This window comes from Sturnira hondurensis, unplaced genomic scaffold, assembly GCF_014824575.4.
Source record: "Sturnira hondurensis isolate 20B ecotype Veracruz unplaced genomic scaffold, ASM1482457v3 Scaffold0008640, whole genome shotgun sequence".
Classification (NCBI taxonomy): Eukaryota; Metazoa; Chordata; class Mammalia; order Chiroptera; family Phyllostomidae; genus Sturnira; species Sturnira hondurensis.
In genome coordinates this window covers 236,043-263,690 of record NW_028081271.1, presented here as the reverse complement: position 1 = coordinate 263,690, position 27,648 = coordinate 236,043, and the positions used below count along the sequence as shown (strand labels likewise).

The window sequence follows — 27,648 nt, the reverse complement described above, 5'->3', positions numbered from 1 at the left end:
TTATTTTTGCTTTGACATCAGATTGCCCATGTCAGGGCAGTTAATGATGTAAACTCTATGGACTTTAAATCCGTATTAATCCTGTTTAATAGCCTAAAGTGTTATTTGTCCGACATAGTTTTCCCTTCGAAATACATTTAACTCATTTGGATCAGTAACGCGCTGGCTCTTTTCTGGCTAAGTGGCCACTGCACATGCATTTGGAACCGACTGGAGTTTATCCCCGAGGGCGCACCAACAGGACTGGGGGAAATCCATGCCGCCCAGTTTCGGGACTGGGCGGAGAATGAAGAGTGTTTTTCTTGTTAATATTCCTGGATCAAAGAGGGCTCAGCTGTGAAATTGTGGACTTTCCACGGAAGGTACCAAGAACATCGTAGTCACTGGTGGTGATGGAGGAAAATGATAGAGAGGGGTGTTTTAATTGTTTTCCAGCTTTTTACTTTGAGATAACTACAGACATGCAGGAAAGTGTAAAAGAATACTTTAAAAGAATTTTCACATACCTTTTCCCAGATTCCCCCAATACTACCATTTTCCATCTTTGTTTTGCTTTATTTCTCTTTCTTTCTTAAACACACACAGTATAATTCGCTATGTGTATTCGTTTATATAGTTTCTTCATTTTGTGAAAATATGTGGCAGATACGATGCCCCTGTACTCTTAAAATACTTCAGTGTGTGTTTCCAAACCACAAAGACTTTCTCTTACTAACCAAAGTACAATTAATCAAAATAAAAAAAAACCTAACACTGTTAGGATGATCTAATCTCTAGCCAGTACTCAAATTTTTCCAGTTGTCCCCATAATATCCTTTATAGCAAAACAAAATCCTGGATCACACCTGGCTCCCGATTGTTACATCTTTTGTTCTTTTTAGTCTAGAGCACACCTCGGTTTTTCTGTGTTGGTAACCTTGGTGATTGAAGAATGTGGCCAGGCGTCTCGGGGCAGGTCCTTAAACTGGCTTTCATGGAACGGTGCCACACGAGGAGATTCAGCGTGTGCGTCGGGGGGAGGGATGTCGCACACGTGGGTCGTGTGCCCTGGGGCACGTGTACAGGTCTGTCCTCTTCCTGGTGAGAGCGACTCTGCCCATTCCCAGGAGTGGAGCAACAGTTTCCCACGGTTGTGAGTGAGCACATGGTGGGAGGCAGTTTGGGAGGAAGGAACGTGAACTTGCTCCCACTGGTCAGACTCCCTTCTACCCACTCGTTTCGGAATGAATGATGACCAGCACGGTGGCAAAATGGGGATGATCCAATGTCATAGCAGTCCTGCTTTCATCAGAAATAAAGTGTATTCTACAATCGTTTTTATCTTTTCGTAGTTTAATTATTTTCTGAATGGATTTCTGTGTTCTTATTTTTTCCCCATGGCTACATTTAGCTAAGAGATCCATAAAAATTACTTAGGTCATTTGCTAAAAAGCTACTGATATTATAGTTCATTGCCTTCTTATAGGAAGTCATTGTATGCATTGGCCACATCATTGTAACAATTTTAAAAGTAATGGCCACTTTAGGACTGCACCTCTTTTACGTTTGAAGGCTTGCCCTTAAGGCAGCGCGTCAGCGGCACCATCGAGTTTGGGAGGGGACGGGGGGGGGGGGGCACGGGTTCTCTGAGGACACGTTAGCAGCAGCGGCGGCAGGAGAGAGTAGGGGCTGTGGGGAGGTTTTGGTCACGAATGGCACGCGTTTTAATCCCTTCCTTTTTCCAACTCTGGCACCACAGAGGTCATATCACATGACATGGGGAAGGGTTTCCTTTGGCTTCTGCACTATGATTCTTAGGGAAAACACCCCTTTAGGAACCACACTGGGCAAAAACGTCCTTCACGTTCCATGTCGTGGAACAGTCTTTGTGATGGTATTTGAGAGACTTACCCACCTGGAAAGACCAGACCCCGCGTCCGTTCTCAGGGGTTCTCTCTCCCTGCGTGGATGGTGGAGCCGAGAGGGGAGGGTCTAACGCTTGCGAATCCTCAAACGTGACCTCTCAGGGCCAGTGCGCCCTTCATCTCTGGACGGCAAGATGCCGTGACCGCTGCACATTAGTGACCCAGGTAACAGTGATGGAGAAGGACTTTGTCTTTTAAAACGGATTTAAACTGGTGATAGTACAAAGACAATTTAGAAATTATTTCGTGATGAAGTGGGAAGTAAAATTGGGGGACATTCTAGCAAGGAGGGCTGGAGTGGCATTTATTGGTGTTTTGCTGGGAATCAGGAGCGACTTCCCTTCAGCAGCATCCCCGTCACCACGTTATGTCACATGAGTGTTCCGGTGAGGCCTTGAACCTGCTTTTGGGCGTGTCACTTGTTTCCATAAACGTGTCCTTTATATTTGCTCAGTGGGATGATGGTTTACATGGGTAGCACCTTAATGTATTTATTCCACGGGTTTTGATCTTTCGTATTTCACTGAGTTATTTTTATTGTTCCTTCTCACTTCGCCTTGGTGAGTGCTGGGGAAGTGAGTTTATTGAAAGGATGTTGGCATTTATTTTTCTCCAAGATGAGATGAACGACACTGCAACGAAGCAATAACATGTGTAGCAAAAAGGACAAAGGTGGTGTAATTCTTCGAGGGGAGAAGTCACGTTCTCCAACCTCTGTCTTCCTTCACAACTTCGTGCAGGGACCTGGCCATGAGCCCCGCCCCACCCCCACCAGCTTTCCAGGGCCCTCAGCAGCCTCAGGCCGCCTCCTTCTCCCAGCTGGACCAGAAGCAGTCTGATGTCTGGGGGTGGTGCCTGCCCTGCCTGGTGTTCACAGGTTAGGTCTATTTATGACGCAGAATGTAGAGAGGCTTTTTCTAACTGTCAAGGACTTTACACAACTGACCAAGAAATCCTTAAATGTGTGTTAAGTACAAGAATTTAAAATGTTCCATTCTAAAAATAATATATACTAAAGTTTAAATAGTCTTAAAGTATACTCTTGGCCATGAAATAAACATGGCATAGACAGTATATAAATTATTAAATAAATTCTTCAGCCAGTGCAATTTTTAACATGACCGAAGCCAACAGACAAGTAAGACATCTCCGATTCTGATGAGATGATTCATTACCGCAGCTCGAAGCTGCAACTGAAGGATCAACGAAGCAACAGGCAGGTGGGGCTGGGGAGGGGCCTGCGTGGCTCCAGGGATGCCTTTTAGTGCTGCGTCGGGGGATGGACCAGCCTATCATTTCGGCAGCGGAGATTTGCTGACACGGTGTATCGCAGGACAGTCCTGTGGTTTTTCTTGAATGATTGCTTTTTTCCTCTGAGCTCCCCAGTTTATTCTTTTGTCGGAATCTAGATTGCTCGTGCACCTGGTTGCCCAGCCGGGTCCATGCCTGACTGACCAGCAGGGGCGCTCTGTGGGTGGCCGAGCTCAGAGTGCTCCTGGGTATGGTGGGGTCAGCAAATGACCCCAGCTCCTTCCAGCTTCTCTTTTGCCTTCAAGCTGGTGATACAGTCTGTGCTTTCTTGTCCCAGTGAATGTCCCTGCTGTGGTAAAGGGGTCATGTCAGTAGATCAGTTACCTTTTCACGTGTAACTACTCACCACCACCCCCAGGTGTGGTGGCTGAAATAGTGTCGACTGGTTCTTTCCCATTACCGGTGGGCTGGGTGGCTCTTTTCTCTCTGGAATGCTGGCTGGTGTCCCCAGTGTAACTGCGTCAGCTGACAGCAGGAGATTGTGTGTGTGTGTGAGAGAGAGAAACTTCAGTTCAAATATTGCACACCTACCTACCATGAGTCGAGCGCTGTGCTGGGTGCCCAGGACATCCTGCCTTCCCCGAGCCTGTTGTGTAGCGGAGCGGCAGACAACCACAGGTGGAACCACTGTGCAATCTCATGAGCGCTGTGACGTGCTGCACACAGGTGTGAAGGGCACACAGGTGACGTGTCTACCCAAGTCTCAGATTGGGGATAGCCGCTGAGTCCGAGGTGGAAAATAGAAACGGTAGGTGCCTACCCAGCAACACACAGGGCGAGAGACTGGGAGGGAGCAAGGGTTGCTTTACGCTGGAGGAACAGAACATTCGGAAGCTGAGAGGAGCAGAAGCTTGGCTGAGTACAGCCCCCGAGTGGTAAAGTTCGGGTGAGTGTAGCACTGATGCGGGTGACAGCCATGGCGGTGAGGCCCGGGAGCCCATGGGGGGGCAGCCACAGCGCGAGGTCCCTTCCGTGCCATTTAAAGCTTTGAGTTTGGTGTCTATGTTTAAGTGGAGGGTTTTAATCCCGGACATTATATAACCAGATTTGTGTTTTTAGGGTGATAAGTTTGGCGGCCCTTTTCAGTAGAGGATGAACTGGTGAGGGGGCAGGGCAGGGACACCCTCAAGAAGTTGTTGTATGCTGTAAACTGGTTTCTGACAGCTGGCTTCTGCTCCGAAACACCGTCATCGCTTCCACGCTGTCACCGCCTACTCTGGTCCAGACGTGCCCCGTCTACCCTGCAGGAGCAAGGGCCTCTAGACTGCCTGGTGGTCCCAGAGCCACTGACATCTTCCGCTCTTGCGTTCTCACCGCTGTGCTTGGATCACAGCTGCAGGGCTCGGGGGAGGCCAGGGGTTCCTGTCACACAGGCCTGGGTGTAGTGTGGCCTCGGCGTCTGAGTCCGTCTCTGAGCCTCTTCCTGCTTTTCGATCACGTGTCCGAATCGGCCTCAGTATGGAAAGGAGCAGTGTGATTATGAGTTACTAGTCATGAGACAGTAAATTCAGGGTTGCTGGGAGGACGTGCACGTGGTATGTTTATGCAAAGGGCCCTGCACATAGTAGGCATTACAGTACAGCTTGTGATCGTTCTTTATAGCTGATCTGACTGTTCTTTCCTCCTAAGACTCGACTGTTCTCATATAAATGTAACTCCTTTCCCCCAATTGCCTGGACTAAATACACTCAATGGAATCAAGATAACTTCAAACCACAGGTAGGTCTATCAGCACAGAAGACAGTACCATAACTCAAATGTCGCAGCTGAAACATGATACCAGGCGTCTCCAGAGAAGCAAATGAGTAAAGAAACGTGAAAGCACTTATCTTTATTACAGGAAGTGTACGAAGTGGGACTGAGGTGATGTGGCTTAAACTGGCCTTCGAAGCTGGCACCGCAGCCGCACATGGGGTGACCCTCCTCGTTGTCTGGTTTGTGGTAGGGACATTAAGTTCAGGGCAGCTCATGAATGTCTGGCTCTTCTCCTTTAAATGTAGATCTTGTTTGAATTGCATTTTAGTTATTGTGTTTCTGATGTCCCCAACTCCTTTCTCCTACCACAAGTATGTTTTGAATTTTTGAAAGTCACCAAACATTTCTTTCTGGAATTATCAAATCATCTATATTTTACACCATTTAAAGTACAGTGAACAGCATCAAAAATGGATTTACTTGTGGGGGAAAAAATCGCATTTCATTTGCTTTTGGTAATTGGATCACATTTCACAATAGATTGAAAGTAAAGTTTCTTAACTTCCCCCCATATCCTTTGGGGCATACAGAATGGTACGTTGTTAAGTGAGCTTATTTGATATTCAAAGATCTATAGTTCTTCTCACACAAATCATTCTCAAGTCTGCCTTTCACACTTTTGCTTCTATTATCTAAAGGGTCTCTGTGATTTCTTAAGCATTTTTATGGGACATTGAAAAATGGTGTTGGTCATGCTTACACACATGAGGCAGGCATGTGCTTGTGTGCAATGCACTATGGAACCTCATCACACAAGGTGTCCCATATTTTGTCATTGTGTCATAGGAGGACAGCAACAGAAGACAGTGAAATTCACCCCCAGGAGAGAAAATCAGCTGTTAGTGTTGAGTAGGGTCGGCGTTCAGAAAGATGGGACAGTTGGGTGGGAAACAAGTTGTCACTAGCCAGAACCATCAGGTGTCACTAGGTCTGTCTCCTGGCCCATCACCCCTTTCAGGTGCAGTGGAGCTGGGTCTCATGGTTTGAGAACAGAAGAGGTGAGGGTGTGCTGTGGAGAGTGGAGAGCCTGGTGTGTCTAGAGGAGGTCATGGAGAATTAACAGGAAGGCTGGAGAGGTGGGTTCAGAGCCTGCAGGTCTGCCTGGAGTGGATGCATTAATCAGAACCATCTCCCCTCTCCTGTATCGTACATGTGCAGTTCAGCTCAGTCCATTTGAATTCAGGAAGGAAGATTACCTGCAGGTGGGCGTTGACTACAGGACAGTTGACAGGGTCATGTGCTCTCTGAGGGTGGTTTCACTTCTGAGAGGTCTGAAAGGAGGCGCTGCAAAGGTGTGTTCACCTGGATGCACAGAGCAATGGGCAGGGCATGCTTAAGGCCCAGGTAAAGCTTTGAGAAGTCACATGCCTGGGGTGTGAGCAACATGTTGTGACCACCTAGACGGTACATGTGACTGAACCCCCAGACCTATTCATCTTGTGGCATCCAAGACAAGCCTCAGAGATAAATTTCTGGGTTATTAAACTTGCCACGTCCCAGTCAGGAGTGGGTGGCCACTTTCTGAGGTCTTCCCACTCCCCTTGCCCTGTGCAGGACAGTTTCAGATTTTACCCGGGGAACCCCAAGGGGTCAATGCCACACTCATGGTTCACCAGTGATCTCAGAGCTGCCCCATCCGCAGGAAACTTATCAGTGATCCTCGTATCTGCTCTGTCCTGGATAGCTACAGCTGGAAATGCCACTCTTCTTGAAATTGTCCTCACGGGACTTTCTCTGGCTTTTCCTTTAGCCTACAAGTATTCTCGTGCACCCCTTTTCGTGGGCTTCTCTTGCCCACAGTTATTAATGCTTTTGTGGCCTGACTCCCCACTGCTGGTATTCTCTTCTCATTCTGTGTCCCCCCCCTAAATGACTCAGACTATTGGTGATGGGGAATGACATCTGACCAAGCCATGGAAAGCTCAGCCACTGACCTGCGGTCACTCTGTACCTAGATCAAACCCTCTCAGTTTGCAACGGAACGTGTAATGAAACTTTTCCACTCATCTCAGACTTTAGCTAAAGCCTCAATTTGGGGTCCAATGATTGATAAGAATCTCCATATTCTAAAAAAAGAATTGCTAGTCATATCCCTACAGGATTTGTGCAGAGGTGGCCCAGGTAGTGTCTCTGGTGATAAGGGATCTATGGGGGGACAGTTTGAAGCAGAATCTTAGGGCTTGATGGACAATTAGGTGACAGGGATGAGAAGTGGAATACTAGAGAACTGGCATTATGAATAAAATAAATTAATTGGCACCATAAATTAATTGCCATTTTTATTAAGTTCCCATGTAAAATGATGTAATTTATTCAATTGTAAGTGAGATAATGGCTTCTCGGTACCTAAGATCCAAGATATTGATGACTGTTTATATGGGCACTATAAGATGGATTTCTTAGACATCAAAATTGTGATAGACTCCCTCATAACCAGCCAAAAGAGAGACATCATCATGTTTTTTTAAAATATTTATTTATTTATTTATTTATTTTTAGAGAGAGGGGTCGGGAAGGAGAAAGAGTGGGAGAGAAACATCAATGTGTGGTTGCCTCTCATGTGCCCCCTACTGGGAACCTGGCCTACAACCCAGGCATGTGCCCTGACTGGGAATCGAACCAGTAACCCTTTGCTTCGCAGCCCATGCTCAATCCACTGAGCTACACCAGCCAGGGCCATCATGGTTTTGATTATTAGATGAAAGTAGGTAATCAGTTATGTTTAGTGTTTTCCAAAACTGTTCTTGTAAGTCACTGGGAATGTCTAAAATACTTGTGAATTATAGTCACTGTTGAAAAACAGCACCGCCTTCCTAAAGTACGTGACAACCCACAGGTCCCAGGAAACAGCGTGGCACCAGTACATGCCCTGGGTCCTGGAGCACTTCTGGGGTGTGACTCTCACCTGCCCAGTTATTACCTGCGCAGTATGGGCAAGTGAAGTGGTCCTTTGTGGCTCAGTGTCCACGTTTGTAAAGTGGGATTAACTGCGTTTCCCTCATATAGTTGTGAGGACAATTATATGGGTTAATATGAAGCCCTTAGAACAATGCCTGACAGTAAGTTGCACTTACTTCATGTTATCATTATTTCATATTTCAGAATCATGTAATTTTTAGACTTAAAACATCCTGAAATAGACCCTCAGGAAGCACATGGTGAGTTGTGTCTGGTGGCCCAAACTTCTCAGTTAACTGTGCTTCTCAGTTAACCCCCAAACTTCCGTCACTGGTCCTTGGGGAGCCCACATGGAAGGTCTGCCTGTGGCGGCCCTGACTGTCCACACTGGTCAGTTTGCAGAGCGGTGATGTGTTTCTGAACGGTGCGCTCAACACTTTTCACTTTCCCGACTACTTCCTCTCCCCTCCCACGAGAATAACTTCCTCTTCCCATTGAAGTGAAATGCATTTACCACCACCCTTCGAGGGGGGCTCCTCTTCCATTAGGAGAGAAATGGCCATGTAAACGTTTCTGCCACACTTGAATGATGCGCTCTACATTTATTCATGTGTTTCCGCCCAGTGTAGTCTTAATTATTTTCCCATCGTGCCTTCTCCACAGCATGGCCATGTTCTTCGAGGTGGGCAACCGCGTCCACATTGTTCAATGGTCCCACTTGCTCTTGGCCCAGCACCGTGCACTTCTGAGGGTGCGCTGTGCCTGAGAAGGAAGCCTGGCACTGTGGGGACTGACGGACCGAAATAACCTCTCCGGCGTGAATCCTAAAAGAACTAGGCCAGTAACCCACGGAATTATATCATTATATTTAGCTTGAAGGGACCTTGGAGATCCCTTTTTCCAGATGCTCCCTTTGACAAATGAGGAAACTGAGGCCCAGTGTCTCTGTAGTCGGCCAGGGACCAGGACCCCTCCCCCCCACTGACAAGCCCAAGGCTCTTTCAGCAGTGCAGGCCAGGGATCGACTCTTGGAGCATCGTCTGTTTTCCAAGTGACTTCTGCCTCTGCGCACGTGTGTGCGTGCACCTTTTAGGACTTGCCAGGTTACAGAAAAATATATTTGGCATGGAAGAAGGAAGAGAGGTACGGTATAAATTAAATGAAGAAATTTTCTTTTTCTCTTGTCTTTATTGACGTTGTTGTTAAGGAAGAAGTGGTCTGCATACGAGGAGATTTGGGGGAATAGAAGATCGGTTGGCCAGACCAGCTCAAGCGCCTTGAGGGAGTACTCTCGCCCCGGTCTCCACGCGAAGGGTTATTATCTGGCTGCCCGGCTGTTCACGGGGCGCTGAGACTATGTGTGCAAAGTGTGGTTGAAGTGTTTAAGGTGCAGGCCTTTGCACGTGGCTAGCCTGAAAGTGAAAGGGGCAAGGTGGGGGAAGGAGAGCCACGGAGGAGGGGGGCCCACTGGCCCGCAGCCAGAGGAGGCAGGTGGGAGAGGGAGGGGTGCAGGAACCCCGGACCGCTCTGCTGGGAGGGGCGAGGCTGTCCCTGGCGGCAGTGCCAGCAGCCCGAGAGCCGAGAGCCGCTTGGAGAACTTCGCTACGCCGTGCCGGCCCCTTTTCGCTCGGGTAGGAAAGACAGTCGGACCTCCGGCCATGGGTGAGTGTGTGGGCCCGCTAGGGATGCCCCGGACTCGCCTCCAAGGGGTCCCACAGCAGGAAAGTCCATGGATGTGGCCGCCGGAGCGCGTGCATTCCTCCCGCCTCTCCCTTCTGTGTCCGGACTTGTCCGGGGAACCAGGCGGTGGCGAGGGCCCAGGGAGGTGCCTCCGGGTCCTCAGGGCTGCTCGGGAGAAACAGTGAGAGCGGTTCTGGACCCCGAGGCCCCTCGGCTCCATGTTGCAGGGGATGCGGCAGAGAGAAGCTCTGGCGGCGGGTCTCTCGGGCTGCGTGTGAACTTGGACAACTTTCGTTCCTCCGGGTCTGCATGGGGGAGGGTGCCAGGCAGGGAACCTGGGGCGGGCTCCAGTGCCTGTCCCAAGGGCCACATTTACACCAAGGTTTCAAGCTGCACTCCAGGGCCCAGTGGATTCTTCCTGCAGCAGAGCCGGAGCTGGCCCGGGTCCCGGGAGCGCGGGGCGTGCAAGTCTGCTGCGCGCAAGTCTGCTGCGCCGGACTTTTGGGGCAGAGTCCACTGCTTGGGACTTGGGTGGCAGTAGCTCAGAGCAGCTGGGGGAACGTGGTGGATGGAGGTGGGGGCCGGGTGTGAAATAGTCAGTCTGAGCGGGGCCTCCGAGGAGGAGGAAGGGCGTCCCTGGAGAGACCCTGGAGGATCAAGCGCTGGGAGGGCTGAGGGAGAGTCGCGTCTCGAATCCTCGAAGACCGTGGCCCCGCTGGTTCGGGCGTCCAGAGTGTGGGACCAAGCTGCTGCTCCGGTTGCTGATTAGCAGTCCCCAGGCAGTGCGGGGTGGCGTTGACTCTCGGCCAGTTCCCGCATTCCTTCTCGTCAAAGTCCGTTCTGCGCCCCTCCCCCGGCCTCTCCCTGGTCTTTTGTGGGGAGGGATTTCTGGCAGCGGAAAAGAGGCCTTTGGGGACCTGCGTGTCCAGGTTGGAACTTCCGAGTTCCCACAGGCTCAGGGGTTAGGGGATGCTTTGACTACCGATCGCTGGGGTTTGTGGACACTGGCCAACTTGGGAGAGAGGGAGAGAAGCTAAGGACACGTTTCTCTAAGAATGTTAATTGTGGCCACAACGACATTCATAGTTTCTTCTTGCCTGACAGGGAGTCTTAGATCCATTTTTAGGGTCTTTGAATAAAAGAGTGTTGCAAATACTGTCTGGAATGGACTGTCTTTAAAAAGTATTCTGAAACCAAAGGAATGTTTTCAAGTTACAAAGAAATGATAATACACTTTCCCAACTGTGGCAGAATGTATTTCAGGCTTGGTCTCCCTCCCTCCCTCCCCCCCCCTCCCGCCTTCCCCCCTCCCCTTTTATTTGGGTGTGTAAACTCTGGATGGAGTCGAAGTTTGCAGGTCAGAAGCTCTCCTAAATGAAAAGCCAAAATGACTGATGTGGTGTAATCTGTTCATTCCCTCTATTAAATGTGTTCCGATGATATTTGGATCCAACATAAAATGCCTAGAAAGAATGACATTTTTTACCTTGTAACTAACCTTAAGCCTGAGAAGATTCTCTGTCAAAAGGTAAGGCACTCATAATTCTGACGTTAATTGTTTCTCTGGCTTGCATTTCCAAACTGTAGTAAAAACCGCTGGTCCTGAATTTCATGTCAGTGCCCTTGGATAGCTTGTGCACGGTCCCAAGTTCTAGGAAGGCGTTACCGTGGAGAGCAGGTGGAGTGACCACCTGAGCCTCTGTGATAATCCTGGGCTTGGTTTCTGGATCTCGCGTTCTCTCTCCTCTCTGCAATCGGACAGATACCCTAGATGTGCTCTCTGTCTGCTTCTGCCACGAAGGCATGACATATTTTCTATTGTAATTGAGGTCACTAAGCACTCAAGTTGGTGGCAGCTGGTGAGTAAAGGAAGCGAGTGAGAAGCCAGGAGCCAGGGAAGTAGAGACAAGGACAGGGATGCAGTGAAGGAGAGGGCGAGCCTGAAGCTGGAACCAGGGACAGTGACCCAGACGCACAGTCCAGAAGTAGGCAGAGCCGATGAGCAGATGACAGGAAAGAGGGAGAAAAATACGTCTGGAAACTAGAGAGAAAACATGTGGTCACTTAAAAGCATCTTTCCCCCCCTCTTTTAACTTACTTGTGAAAAGCCCAGAACTTCCTTACTTAGAAAGTGGTGGTCGGGGGTGAGGTTCAGCATCGGAGGCCAAAGCGCTACACTCAGGGGCAGAGCAGCCTGGGAGAGTGCCCTGCAGTGCCAGCAAGCTGCCTCCGCCTCCTTCTGGCCTCAAGACCCCTGAAATGTCTCATTTACAGGCAGGAAGGTAGTGCTCAGAAAAAGAAGTCTGCACTCTAGCATTGTGGAAGAGGGAGTAACTGATTCATCAAATATTCTGAATAATTGATAGTTATCATATCTATAATGCACAAGGCTAATTCTCCAAAGAAAAAAGTTATTTGCAAAGTAGGCAAATTGTGCTTTTGGCATCTCACACTTCCCGCTTTTCTTTCCTTTCCTCAGCGTATCCTAAGTATGCATCATGGGTTCCCCTGTGGCCCAAAATTTGGCTCTCCAGAAAAGATATGATGAAGTATTTCATACTCAGAAATGCAGGGCTATTTCTTTGCTAGGAGTTGACATTTCAGCTGCAAGGTTCAGTTTCACCTGCAAGCTTTCTGATTGTGGAATGTCAGGCTGTTGTGTGATAGGGATATTTTTCTCTTCTGTCTTCATCACTTACTGTTCTTTGTTTTGTTTTTAAAATGATGTTAAACACTATTTAGTCTCACAGATGTCACTAGGGAAAGTTTCAAGGAGAGAGTGTTATTGAACCTAGTTTGGAGGGAGGTGAAGGATTTGGGGAGGGAACAGGTGTTCTAGGTAGAATAATGGGTCCCTTCTCAAAACAAGAAGGTCGTGGATTTGGAGAGCAGGAGACAGGAAGCTGGATTGACAGGGTGGGACTTGATTCTGAAGGACCTTCAAAAGCAGCATTAGAATGTACACAGTAGGAAATAGGGGGTCGTGGACAGTTTTTGAACAGTGCAGAATTGTAGTGAAATTAGTGTTTAGGGAAGATAAATTGAGCAGTGTTTTTAAAACAGGGGGAAAGCTGGAGAGGACGGACCCCGTAGACACAGAAGTCCTGGATAATGCACCTTATGGCCGGGCCAGTCCCAGTGAAATGGTGGTAATCGTGGGAAGGGAGAGGAAAAGGTCAATGGAAGATATTTCTTATTAAAAAACTATAAAATGAGGCAATTGAGCAGTAAAGAGGAGAAAGAATATGAGACACTCTTTGGAGTTTGGAAACGTTGAATATTGGGGAAATAGTGAGGCTCTTGATAGAATATTTAAAGGAAAAACTAGGTTGTTTCTGGATGCTTTGGACTGAAAATTGTTTTATTTTTGAAACATTAATTAAGTGGTGATGGCTAGACATCTAAACAGCGATGTTTGGTCGCTTGGAAATGTATGATGAGAATTCAATGCGAGCAGAAGAACAGAAGGAAAAATAGGATTTGCGGGTTGCCAGCCTTTACTGAGCGCTGCATCCATGTAGTGGATTATCCGTCTGAAGGTGTGAGTAGGGGGTGCTGGCTGGGCATCAGGGAGAGGAGGGATGAGCACTGTTGGCAGGAAAAGGGGGATCAGGTAGATCACGATGCCTCCAGTCAGGGCAACGAAATGTGAGATCTGTAACATCCTAGGGGTCCACGAAGTTTGACGAGAGAAGAAAACCTGGCAGCAATATTTTGCTTCCTTCAATTTTCGCAAATATTGAGTTGGTTAAGGATCTGTAAAAGTATTTGCTAATTTAGGCAAAGAACAATGAGACGTGGTGTCGTCTTGAGCTCATACTTTTCCCACGAAAGACATGACCCTCTAGAGGCAGGTCCAGACAAGGGCCACAGAGCTAAGGCTGGAAGTGAGAGCAGATGGTAATCCCTTATGTCTTTGGGTGGGTCCTGCGGGGCTCAGGGACCTGTTTCCTCTTCTGTTTGATGGTGCGGGCGGGGGGGGGGCAAGATTCTATAAATGTATGGAGCCCAGGTCTTGTCTCAGTAACAATTAGAGGAAAAAACACGTAAAAGAGATAAGGCTGAGTTATTTCCATTAAGCACACCAGGAGCATTTTAACAATGCTAGACTCCCAGGGGCAATTTTTAAGGGTCTTTTGGTCTCCAGTGTGTTATTTTCAGTAGAAAATAAGCATAAAAGTCTGGTGGTCTCAACCTGAGCAGAGGGAGATAAACTAACGTCCTGGTTATCTTTGCCGTATAATAGCTCTCCCCAAAACGAGTGAATTAAAACATCTGTTTTTATTGTGTCTCGTGGTGCACCCAGCTGGCGGCTGTGCAGTTCTTATTTGAGGCCCATTGTGCCTTTGCAGTTCAGTGTCTGCTGGAGGATTCAGCCACGTGAAGACTTGATCAGGCTGGTCATCCCAGATGGCTCCCACGTCTGGCTGGCAGTTGACAATGGCTATCGGCTGGGAGTCCCATTGGAGCCATCTCTAAGTGTCTTGCACTTCTACAAAGTGGTGGGTGGGTTCCAAGAGGGAATGTTCCTAGAACAAGTGTGTAGGCAATCCACAGAGATGTTGCAAAGATTCTTCTGACCTAGAACATCTTAAGTCCCAGAATATTACTTCTGCTACAATGTTCAAAGGTCACAAAAATCACTAAGAACAGTCAGATTCCAGGGCAGATGCATTAGACCCCTCCTCTTGATGTGTGACGTGTAGCATGCATGTTCAAGGAGAAGGACCTAAGGGAGCCAACCAATTAATCTTATTCCCAAAAGAAATGTCATGCAAGCATGCAAGCACAAAATAGACATCAGCAGGTTTACAGCTGAAAAATTGACGTAAGTTTTCTGAAACATATATGATAAAAGACTGAATCTTTAATTAGAAACACGAAGAAATCTAGACAGTCACACTGAAATTTCACAGCGAAACATTCGAGTGTGGAAATTCATGCCTGGGTGGAAATGTGTTCATTGAAGGCTGGGAAAACTCTGCTCTAAAATAATGTCAAATACGATCAGCTGATTTTTCTTGTTTTAATTTAGATCTGAAGTTTCTAAGGCTATTTGAAATGACTGATTATTTACTTGGAACTGAGTTTGTACCATAAAGTGTAATGCGGGTCAGTTAGTGTAAATCCTTTCTCCACTATTCCTTCATCACAATACACGAAATGCTTTTGGAGTGAACTGTTTAGAAGCTGGCTTTGTTTTCCAAGCATGTGTTCGTCGTACAAGATACATAATTTGAATTGGTATAGTGTCAACTAAAAATAAGGTTAGGGTTAACTATACTTTTTTTGAAAGATATGTTTTTAAATTAAATATGTAAGATTCAGTTTAACAAGGCTTTAAATGTAAATCTCATTCTACTATTTTTAACTGGAAAGAAAGGGTCAGAGTTGCCGTTTATGTCTGCAAAAATATAGGTCTTCCTTCTAGACGAGTGAAAAACAAAGAAAATTGGGTAAATGATCTGGGCTTAACCTCAAGGACAGAATAGGGTCGACCTAGAAACTTAGAGGCCCTGAAAAGAATTCAGTGTTGACAGTGTCAGCCTCATTGATTTGAGGTCATTCTATTTTCAACTGTTTGACAAGAGATGAGGAAGTCGGGGTCACGTGAAGCTCTGTACTCCATGTGCAGTCCTCATGACATAGCAAAAAAACCCACACCTGTATGAGGGCTGAGGAGTGACCCATGTAACCAGTGTGACCGGAATCATGCCCGTGGCATCCTGAAGGTGGTATGACATGGAGTTGAAACAAGTTTTTCCTTAGTTTGTTGAGGTGACCTGTCAAAATAGGCACTACTTACTCTACAAGGGGGAAGGCATACAAAAATATATATAATAGCGAAGAAACATCTCTTGCCATCCTATAAAACTTGTTCTAGAAGCTCTTAAGCTTATTATTCTAATTAGAATAACTTAGAAAATATGTGATGTGTCGGTGCCATGGCCCCAGTACTGAGATCTGCACTCATAGGGTCTGAGCCCCAGAGGGGACCTGTGTGTCGACCTGCATCCCAGGCTGCTGGCCGCAGCAAGCTAGCTGTGGCCACCCTTTCCCGGTATCACTACCACCAGGTGGCCTTGATGTCTGGTCCAGTCTGAGTTCTGAAGGACGTCGGGGAGAGCTAGTCCTGGGAGCACGGGGGCATCTCACCATCACACCACGATAGGTCCCTTTCTCTGGCCAGTCACCCGAGTCGGTGGGCTATTCTCCAGTTTCCTGACACTCTCCCCGTGAAAAGAGCTAATAAGGTGCAGCCTCGTGGGGTTGGGTCTCATTTGCCGCACATACGCCCAAATCTGTGTAGCCACACTCTGGTCCTGCAACCTCAGTGTGTTCAAAGCCAAATTCACCCTTCCCAGGACAGAGTGGTCCTATCTCCCCACTCTCCATAGCCTCTCCCCGCTCTTTGTTTTTCCTGATGACATCCATGGTGTCCCCATGGTTCATCACACCTGAGGGCAGCACCATCCCTCAGTTCTCCACCCTCCCCCCCTTGCCTGGACTTCAGTGGTCCTTCCTTTTCCAGCCTCCTCCCGAAGCATTTCACGTGGTGGGCAGCACGCCCATCCCAGCACACCTTAGGCCATCCTTTACGTCTTCTCTGACTTTATTTCCTGCTGCCCTCTCATGCTTTTTATACCCGACCCAACAACACAACAAAACCAACAAAAAAGCCCCCAAATTTATTTTATCTACTCACCTTTTCTTCCCTGCAACTATTTCATCATGCTGTTTTTACTCCTTGGCATGCCTTTCTGTTTCTCCATGGAAATGCAAGCCACTATTTGAGCCTACATTTGCTTAGCTTAAATATTTCCTGCGTGAAAAAACTCCCAGGGTTTGACCAGCTTTGTGTTCTCCAAAGCCTGGGATATGTACCAGTAGTGTGCAAAGTGTTTTTATATGTGTCACAAATACCTCTGTAGTGTTTAATACGTGCCCAGCACCGTCTGAAGTGCCTGGTGAGTGTTTACGAGGTCAACCGAGCACGGAGAGTACACGTGGAACACTGAGGGGGTTTTGGCATTCCTGCCTCAGGTTTTCTACCAAGTAGCACACAGGGACAGGAATTCATGACACAGACGTTCTACCTACGTGAACACTGTCACGAGATTATCCACCACTGACACTGTTTTCACCTTCTTTCCTTCTAAAGGGAGATTTACAGAGAAGAGTGCAATTTTGTTTGTTAGTCACTGTGTGTATGAGAAGGTAAATTCACAGTGGCAAGTCCCTAGAAAGGAAAAAGTCAGCGCAGCTATTAATGTAAGTGCACACTTTGTAAGTAATTGGTTTCTTAGCAGAGATGAAGTTGAGACCACTAGAAAAAAATTAGTGTTATTAATTAGGTTCATTCATTTCACAGCAATCACCTTAATGGACTTTCGTTTACATAACATGATAAATGCATCCTGGTTTAAACAAACTGAGATGTAAAGTGTCCTCTCATCTCACAAGAGGTAAAAGTTTTTTAGAAATACCAGTGAAAACCCATGTGACTTATTATGTCATATTAAAACCGTTGCTGTGACAGAATCGCTGTGGCTAGGGCTCCACCCCATTCACGGTAAATGAGCACGCTGTGTTGTAGGCTTCATATTTTCCAGGACAGTAGGTTGTAGGCATTCTCACCATAAAAAGGAAAAAGGTAACTATGTAAGGAAATGGATGTGCTAATTTTATTATTTCAAAATATACACACATATCATAGGATCGTACCACCTCCTATAAATATATACAATTGTATTCATCAGTCACACCTCACTAAAGCTGAAAACATTTAAGAAAATGAAAACTTAAAGTAAATCCCTGGCTGGTGTAGTTCAGTGGATTGAGCGCGGGCCTTCGAACCAAAGGATCACGGTTCGATTCCCAGTCAGGGCACATGCCTGGGTTGCAGGCCAGTTCCCAGCAGGGAACTCACGAGAGGCAACCGTACATTGATATTTTTCTCCTTCTCTCCTTCCCTTCCTCTCTAAAGATAAATAAATAAATAAAACCTTAAAAAAAACCTAAAGTAAAAATCAATTGTAATATCAATTTAACTGAATAAGTATTTCTTAAGGGTCGGTCCTGTGCCTACCCTTCTTCTAATCTCTGCTGCAACAAGGTGTTCATTGGATATAAAACACAAGCCCAGAAAGCTGTTTGAGACTTTGCAAGATTTGACCACGGAGATTTAGTATAAATAAAACAGTTGCCAAAACTGTGGGTCCAAAGGGGAGGGATCCACAGAGGCCACGGGCCTCAGGGAGGTTTTCTGCATGAGGAGCTTTGCAGAGATTCTGGATCCTATGTGACTTCATGGGGCAGTGGGGTGGAGGTGGTGTGGGTGTGGCCCCAGGAGAGCGGGGGCGCCGCCATGGAGGTGGGGGCACATGCTCAGGGCCCCGTCTGAAGTGTCTCCCCTCCATGCCCCTTGGTTCCCACCCCCGTGACCTCTGGACGGGAGCTGGGTGCCCTCTACAGAAGTGTGCCTCGAATGTTCACTCTGCTTGTCCATTGGGTTTTCTGATGGGCCTCTGGAATGGACTGACTTCCCACTCACTGCCTGTTGTTTACAGAACACTCTGTCGGCCCAAGTTCTCTAGTTTGTTTTCCAAGATCTTGCGAACGTTTTCAGCCCACATGGCAACCCTCTCGGCCTGTTATTCCCACCTGCGCTGCTCTCCCTGGCCCTTGGCTTTTGTAACCAACTCGCCCCTGGATTTTGTCAATCAGTGGGATTTTCTGAATATGTAAATTTTTGCACTGCTTCATCCCCTTCCCCCTTTCCTCTGAATATGTAAATTAAAACTGGTCCTGCTCACACCACCAACAAGACGGTGGCGGGACCCCAGAAGGCATGATTTCCATTGTATGCACCAAGGGGATCCAAGCAGTAGAACCGAACAGGAGTGGTGCCTGGTGGTGAGCGAAGCTGGGTTCTGCTAGGCACAGCATCTTGGCCTTGGGTTCCTCTGCTCCGTCTCCAACTCTGAGTCTTCTCATCACCCTCACAGAGCTCTTAGAACCTGTCCCACTTGCTTTCCTTCCATTCCAGCCTACCATTTCTGGTCTACTCAGTCACGGCCAGTTTGCTTCTTGTTTACTCGGTCACGGCCGGTGGTTACAACCACTCTTTGCAAATGTGCTTGACTCCCTCGGCCTTTGGTCCCAAAGAGTCTGCATTATTGCAGCAAGGTGAAGGAAGGCTTGGTGTAAGGACTGAGAAAACAGTTTCGTCACATGGTTACCCAGTGGCAGTGCTAACGATGGGGAGCGATAGGGTTCATGACAGATGTAGCTGAAAGGAAGGAAATAGGAGAGATAATGAGGACAAAAACTGTCTTTTTGTGTTTTGGAATACCAACCAGTCCAAGTGGGCATTCTGAACAAAGAGAGGAAGGAGTCCTCCAGAACAAACACCAACAAACTGAAATATTCGCACTTCAAGCCAAGTAGCTGTTTGCTCCTCCTCAAGCTGAGTGAGCCCTTCTGTTTTCTTTGTCCCTGGCCCTCTTCTTCTGTCCCGAGGCTGTGGCTCATTGTTTATTTATTGGCTGTTTAGTGTGAAAAAGCATCGTCTTTGATCACTGGCAGACAACCAAGGGGAGTGTGGAGCCTGCAGGTCCACTGGCTGGCACCTTGGGCTGTGGGGCTCCTGGCCGGAGTTGCTGCACTTCACTGTCCCTGGAGTTGAAGGGATCTGGCTGCTCTGTGGCTGTTGTTTTCCCGTTCTTACTAACACTTGCCAAAGCTCTTCTCCTGCATCCTTAGGACTGTGACAGCTTCTAGGTCACATTTCGGTGTTGACCACAGCATCTTCAGGAGAAAAGCTCAGGATCGCAAGGGTCCTTGCCTCCTCGGAGACTGCAGTGGGTGCTGGCAGGCTGCTGGCAGGCCGGCCGCGGAGCCATAGCAACACGCCCTGAGCACTGTCTCTTAGGCATCTCAATGAGCTCTCTTCACTCTTTGAATATATAGCTACAGAAGTTTGCCCTCCAAGGGAAAATGAATACACGCTTTCACGGAAGGACAGCTTCATGGATTTAATGGAGCACTCTTTTCTAATGTTCATTTCTGAACTAAGCTAGAAATTATTGGCAGTCCTTTTTTTTTTTCTTCAAGTTTTTATAATTAGACTTTCAGTGGACTTAATCTTTTAATTTAAGAATGAGTATTTGGCAGAATGATTACCTTGCCATCGCTTAGGTTATCAAGCGAAACACACCCAGCGACAGCAAGGAGAGGTCCAGTGAAGTTGCTATGAACACAACACAACCAATACTTAAGTCTGGTTTTCAACAAAGTTCTAGGGCATTCTGCGGTCAACAACATCACCTTGAGAGCTGCAGTTACTTTATTTTTCTAGGGAAAAGAAGATTTGGGGAGGTAATCTGTATTTTGTATTAAATTCTACTGCTAAATAAAATGTAGATGGAAAAGGATTTTTTTCTCTTTTTATTTCAAGTCACAGATAATTGTATTTTCTCTCTCCATAGAGAATGTTTTGGAGGTGGAGAATTATAAAGCTCTCCCAGACAGGTTAATGGTGGAAATATGGTTGTATAGCTTTGCTTTATAATATCAACTTGACCAGAATCTTATGTTCTCCAGTATATTAATTTCTAAGCAACCCGAACAAATCAGGCTTCCCTGGCAAACTCAAAATACTTTCAATGTATTTTTTGATTAAAAAAACTGTTTTCAATGCCTAGATTCACTGCTTTGAAAAAGGTGATATAAACACCTTGTTATTTTACTTTATTTGTTATTTGTAGGAAAGATAATAATACCATGTATCACCTGTTTTTGTGAGTGTGAATAAGTAAGGGGATGCATGTAGATTGGTTTAACATGGAGGGTAGAGCCAAAAGACAGTACTCCATACACACATGTGCACACACAGATTAATCATGGAAGATTGTCTTAACTTTTTGTTGATTTCTTCATAAGTCTATCATACAGAAAATTCTAGATTTGTGAGTATAAGACAAACTTCAAATTAGTGCTTTTCCTCCAAAACCAATGCACAGGATAGCCATGCATTTTTTTTAGGAATAAATGGACTAGCTATTGCTTTTATAGATAGAAAATATTATTAGGAATAAAACAGAACTAACAGCAAAACAGCTGGTCTTAAAGACCGGAGCTTATGAAACCTGTCTGCATAACCTGTTCGTCAGGCAAATTTTAACTAGAGCAACAGGACAAAGTTGCCTTCTCTCAGGGTGAGTGATATTCAGTCCTGTCTCAGGTGGCCCAACCAGTACAATTAGGAAAGAAAAAGAATTGGACATGGAAAGAAAGAGACGAATTTGTGTCATCAATCAAGATGAGATATTTGTTTATGTGCTAGACTAGAGGGATCCTGCGAACAATGAAAAATAATACGAGACTGGCAAGGACGCTTGGCATAGAGTCAACTGAGACACCCAAGAGCAGTCCCATACATCGACCACGCAGACACGAGTGTAGTTGGGATTCCAGGGGACAATTGTAGAAGTCTGGATGTGCCAAGATACAGGAGATTTTAAGGGCAGAGTATAAATGTGAATACATGATAAGCTGTACCTGCTTAGTGAATGTCAAATCTTGTCAGAAAGAATCCGGTTCTCCTCCATGTGATCCCACAAATCGTTCCAACAAGTTTTTTATGGAATTGACAAACTGATTCTAAAACTATATGGAAACGTGATGAGTGTTCTAGAAATCACTGACATCATTCTGAAAAAAGGGGGGGATAGTGGTGGTGGATTAAGCCTTTCAGATATCTAGATATATTTCTTAAGCAACAATAATTATAACTGATTTGAGCCCTAAATACACCAGAGATGAATAGAACCCAATAAAATGACCAAAAACAGGTATCCTGGATGTAAAATAGAAGAGGAACTTTCCTAATGAATGAAAGACTATTCAGTCAGTGGTGTTAGGAAAACAAATTTGCTTATAGAAAATGAAGACTTTTCAGTTGAATTAAAATGAATTGTTTTAATGCCTCAAACTCCACACATGAAACCAAATTCTAGAAGGATCTAATAAGAGGGACCTAATAAGGGTATAATTGTGAAAAATGATCTTAAAATTATAAAGAAAAATATTGGAGACTATCATTATGACCATGGGAAAGGTTTTTAAAACATAGAAAAAAATAATAATAATGCAAGAAAAGCCTGACAAATTTGACCATATGAAAATTTGAAGTGGCTTTATGAGAAAATAAAACCATGGAGATATGTAGCCCAGATTATAAAAGTATAAACTTTAAAAATACATAAATAATGTATAAGCCATTAAAAATAAACAATGACAATAGGGAATGAGAAAAATCAAAGAACAAGAATGTCATGGAAAAAGGAAACATTGATGTTTCAATCACATCAAGTAATATTTCAGTCTGGCAGTGAGAAAAGTTCAACCGCAGGTGTGTCTGTGTGTGAAAGAGAGAGAGAGAGAGAGAGAGACTGAGAGAAGAGTAGGTAACCTGAGTAACCTTATATACAGAATACATTGCATTAATAGTTGTAAAGTTTTCAACCGTGGAAACTTCAGGCACAAATGGCTTTACTGGTGCATCTGACCTGCCGATTAAGGAATGTGTCACAGCAATTCTGTTGCTAAACCTTCCATAGAAAAGAATAAGAAGAAACACTTCCCAGCTCATCTTATGAAGTTAGCATTACCCTCACACCAACACCAGACGGAGCTTACAAGGGGATAACTGAAGATTAACAGAGCTCATGAATTTTGACGTAAACATCAACAAGGGAACTTCAGCAAGTTGAATCTGTACAGATTTTCCAGAACTCATAGAACTATACATAGTGAACTTTAGAGTATAACATTATATGATAATATAACCAACAAAATCTGAAGCAGATGTGATTAAATATTATGTTTGGTTAATTTTTTTTAAAGATTTTAATTATTTATCTTTAGAGGGGAAGGGAAGGAGAGAAGGAGAGAAATAGCAATGTATGGTTGCCTCTGGTGAGTCCCCTGCTGGGAACTGGCCTGCAACCCAGGCATGTGCCCTGACTGGGAATCGAACCGCGATTGTGTGGTTCGCAGGCCCGCGCTCAATCCACTGAGCTACACCAGCCAGGGCTATGTTTGGTTAATTTTGAGTGACAGGCCATTTTTTAGTTCTATTCTTTTTATTTTAAAAAGCATTTCATAAAAATTATTTTGGCCAGTCTTTACTAGACTAAAGGGAATTTCCTCTGGAAACACGTTTCCCCGTTCCTGCTCCAAACCCTCTTCGTCCCCTCGTCTCCCAGGTCATCTAACCCTCTTTTCCTTTTTCTTCCATTNTTAACATAGAGAAGGCTAACCTTTGCCTGAGATTGAAGGTCAAATTCATTGGTAGCCAATGTAAAATATTTATTGGCCTTTCTCTCTCTTTCTTTCTTTCTTTCTTTCTTTCTTTCTTTCTTTCTTTCTTTCTTTCTTTCTTCTTTCTTTCTTTCTTTTCTTTCTTTCTTTCTTTCTCTCCCTCTCTCCCTCTCCCCCTCCCCCTCCCCCTCTCCCTCTCCCTCTCCCTCCCCCTCTCCCTCTCCCTGTCTCTCTCTCTCTTTCTCTTTTTTCACTATGAGGGTTTCAGATTTTCAATGTGCATCCCTGCCTTCCATCTATAGTTTGGGACTTTACACCACGAACAACGATGAAATAGAGACCCCGCCTTTGCAGTGATTGACATAAATTCAGCTCCACGGTTGGCAGTGGTTTCCGCCTTTAGTGTGGGTCAGAGTCCCTTAAAGAGCTCTGAAAAGTCATGCTGTTTGGCCCACCATAGGAATACAGCTTCTTCAGCTGCCGCGTACAGCCCCCACACTGGCCTTTCTGAAGAGTTCGGTATGCGCGTCCCCTACGCAACAGAGACCGGGAGCACCCAAATGGGATGCCAAGGTCTTTTTCTGAGAATTAGTCACCTTTTCAAGACAGACTAATTGCTGCAAAAAGTGATCGCTACCTCTCAGGAGTTCACACAATAAGATTGATTTCCCCCACAAGTGACAGGACAGGGTGAGTGCGGGGAGGGGTGCCCAGGCTCATGGGGAGGGGACTGACCTCTTTTGCCTAGCGGTGCCACTGTCCCCCTCCCGGCCCCCAGGCCTCAGAATTTCCCACGTGTAAATGATGAGAAAGAGAACAAGGAGGTTCAATGGGAGACTTTTGTGTCCGGCCCCGAACCGGCAAGTGTGCTCACATCCATGTGCCCTTGGCCACACCCAGTGCTGAGTTCACCCTTTAAGTCCCCGGAAGTCCGAAATTCTCCTCTGATTGTGCGCTCCGGAGGGAAGGGAGCAGGGTGTGGGGGCCGGCGGCCACCTCTGCCCCAGCCCCTCCCCCTGGCACCTAAAGCGGATTCTGGTTACAGCACAGAAGCATCCAAAAGGTTAATGGAAAATGATAGCGCATCCAAAATTCCTTAAACTTCTGTTTCCTGTGTTGAAAAAAAGGTAACATGTAAGGATTTATTTTTACGTGGTCCTGGATTCAAGCCTTCTGAAGCTGAGACAGCAGCAAGGGCAGAGGCCTGGGACCGGTACAGGGAGGTCACATCACGTGCTCCGGAAGGGACAGGAGTGGATTGACCTGTTTAGGGATTGAGAAAGGCTGTGGAGAAGGTCAGGGTCATAGAGCCCCGCCCTCTGATTGTCAAAGATCCTCCCTTAGGAAGGACCCCACGTCCCTAATGCTGTTTTGGTGTGAATGCCAGGACATCACAGGCTGCCCAGATGGGAAAGAGAGGGGGTGATGGTCTGCAAACTTCCCATGTGAAGATTTTGCCGTGTAAACCTGTTTTAAATCACAAGGCTTTTTCTGTGGGGCTGCTCTTTGAAATGGGCTGATTTATTGCTATTTGCCGATGTCAGGGAGAGGTCGTGTACTTCTCTTCACGAGGGATGTCTAGGTGCTTCCAGTAGGCATGCATGAAGGGAAGGTTGGATTTTTGTGGTCCTGGCCATTTGTTTCTTCTCTCACTAAGTGAAAACGGATCGAGTGCTCCCTGTGCACCTACCGTGTTGCCCGGCACTTTGCCGGGCACAGGGAGGATGTCAATGATGAAGACAAACTTGGTTAATGCTATCAGATATTCATCAACTACCGGGGGAGAAAAGCACGTGGATAACTACAACTCAGCATCGGTACTCGACAGGATCCAATCAATAAATAACCCTCATTATCCATGCAAGTGGGCTTGCGGAGAGATGCTCTGACAGATGGAACTCAAAGTGTGAATTTTTTTACTAGTGAGAGATCTCGGAGAGCAGGTTTTAGTTGGTCTCTGAAAGGGGGCGTGTTGGTGCTTCAGCTCGCAGTCGGGCAGACTCACCCAGCGCAAGTGGCTCCGCCCCGAAGCTGCCCCTCAGAACCTGCGTCTAACCCTGCGTGGCGCCCAGGAGCAGGGAGCCACGGGCACTGGTGCGTTCCAAATGGTCGAAGGCTGGGCATGGAGATGCGAGGGCGGTGGCCCTCAGGGAGCTCGGCGTGGCTCAGACGGTGCACGTACACACAGGACAAGTGCTGGCAGAGACGTCTGGAGGGAACGAGGTGCAGGGCCTCGGGCCCACGCGGAGGAGTCTCGGTTTTACCCTGGAAGCAGCATGGGAGCCAGCGGGGCATTTTAAACAGACAGTCGAGCTGGTCTCATTACTTTTCAAATGTCGCCCAAGAAGCACTGTGTGGGTGGATCTGAAAGGGACAACACAGAGTGAAGGTCTGCTGGGCAGGCTGTTTCTGTGGTAGACAGCAAGGTGATGCTGAGTGACCAGAGCACTGATGACCTGAGCGACAGGTCATCTTCCAAGCCTCCCAGCCATTTCCCTGCTCATCCACCCCTCCATCCCCAGCGGATAGAGGAGTGGAATCGGATCACCCCCCGTTCACACAGAGCCTCTGTTCTAGAGCACGCTTCATAATTCTTTTAATTGCAACGAATGCTCGAAGTGTGGTTGGGGATTAGCTGACAATTGTGTTTATCCCTCCATTTCCAAGATCTCATTAGCACGTATGGTGGGGTTGGAAGGGATGTGAATTCCTACCTTGACCCTGTTAACGACCTCACTTTGTCCATGGCTGTTTTTTAAACTTTCTGCAAATTTGGAATTTGACCACCAAAGAGGAGCTACAGCTTCAGTGGGATGGGTGCATGCAATCATGTCTGTAAGTTCCGTGAAGCTCATTTGGGGGTGAAGTGACAGGCCACCTCATTTCTTGGATCACGCGCTGTGTTTGTGAGAGTAAACTGTGTCTCCTCGGTGGGTAAACTTTGTTGAAGTGCGTTGCTTTGGGTTGGGAGGCCTGGAGTAGACATTTAGTACCTAAAGGACCAGTGGTCATAATACTATCTCATCTCCAACCTGCCTTTGGAGACTGCTGTGTCTGCAAAGTGAAGTCTCTTGTGTAACCATCGGGTTCCCTGTTCTATGATCTTTTCGAGAGGAGGGTTAACTGTTAGGCACACACTGTGTCTTCACTGATGTAGCCTTGTTAGTGTGTTAGTAGTCAGAGGGGGCAGTTAGGCGATCTCCACTCCTTCCACTGACTGGGTGCCCACTGACACCATGCCCAATGCTGGGGACTGCCCTGTGGGCCCAAAGCTCATAATATGTAGTGACTGTGGACCCAACTGCTCTTGATAACTATTGACAAACATATCTGCCATCAGCGCCTAGAGAAGGGAGTGACTAATTTTCTCTGTCGAGGAAGGAAACTCTGACTAAGTGTTTGAAGAGCGGAAGAGAGCTTGTCAGACCANTCTTTCTCTCTCTCTCCCTCTCTCCCTCTCCCCCTCCCCCTCCCCCTCTCCTTCTCCCTCCCCCTCCCCCTCTCCCTCTCCCTGTCTCTCTCTCTCTCTTTCTCTTTTTTCACTATGAGGGTTTCAGATTTTCAATGTGCATCCCTGCCTTCCATCTATAGTTTGGGACTTTACACCACGAACCACGATGAAATAGAGACCCCGCCTTTGCAGTGATTGACATAAATTCAGCTCCACGGTTGGCAGTGGTTTCCGCCTTTAGTGTGGGTCAGAGGCCCTTAAAGAGCTCTGAAAAGTCATGCTGTTTGGCCCACCATAGGAATACAGCTTCTGCAGCTGCAGCGTACAGCCCCCACACTGGCCTTTCTGAAGAGTTCGGTACGCGCGTCCCCTACGCAGCAGAGACGGGGAGCACCCAAATGACAAAGGTTAAAAGGGTTTAACCTTTGACGCAGGTTCTGTGTCATTTCCCTGCTCATCCACCCCTCCATCCTGGGCGGATAGAGGAGTGGAATCGGATCACCCCCCGTTCATGCAGAGCCTCTGTTCTGGAGAACACTTCATAATTCTTTTAATTGCAACGAATGCTCGAAGTGTGGTTTGGGATTAGCTGACAATTGTGTTTATCCCTCCATTTCCAAGATCTCATTAGCACGTACGGTGGGGTTGGAAGGGATGTGAATTCCTCCCTTGACCCTGTTAACGACCTCACTTTGTCCATGGCCGTTTTTTAAACTTTCTGCAAATTTTGAATTTGACCACCAAAGAGGAGCTACAGCTTCAGTGGGATGGGCGCATGCAATCATGTCTGTAAGTTCCGTGAAGCTCATTTGGGGGTGAAGTGACAGGCCACCTCATTTCTTGGATCACGCGCTGTGTTTGTGAGAGCAAACTGTGTCTCCTTGGTGGGTAAATTTTGTTGAAGTGCGTTGCTTTGGGTTGGGAGGCCTGGAGTAGACATTTAGTACCTAAAGGACCAGTGGTCATAATATTATCTCATCTCCAACCTGCCTTTGGAGACTGCTGTGTCTGCAAAGTGAAGTCTCTTGTGTAACCATCGGGTTCCCTGTTCTATGATCTTTTCGAGAGGAGGGTTAACTGTTAGGCACACACTGTGTCTTCACTGATGTAGCCTTGTTAGTGTGTTAGTAGTCAGAGGGGGCAGTTAGGCGATCTCCACTCCTTCCACTGACTGGGTGCCCACTGACACCATGCCCAATGCTGGGGACTGCCCTGTGGGCCCAAAGCTCATAATATGTAGTGACTGTGGACCCAACTGCTCTTGATAACTATTGACAAACATATCTGCCATCAGCGCCTAGAGAAGGGAGTGACTAATTTTCT

General features: G+C 46.8%; 1 protein-coding gene across 1 annotated transcript in view; it reads left to right on the top strand.

Moving 5' to 3' along the window:
- Positions 1-9,331: 9,331 nt before the first annotated feature.
- Positions 9,332-27,648, top strand: part of GPM6A (glycoprotein M6A) — a 191,429-nt gene continuing 173,112 nt past the window's right edge. The window contains exon 1 of the mRNA XM_037055110.1: positions 9,332-9,530. Coding sequence (XP_036911005.1) covers positions 9,527-9,530 — 4 coding nt within the window. The 5' untranslated portion in view covers positions 9,332-9,526. The remainder of the gene's footprint in view (positions 9,531-27,648) is intronic.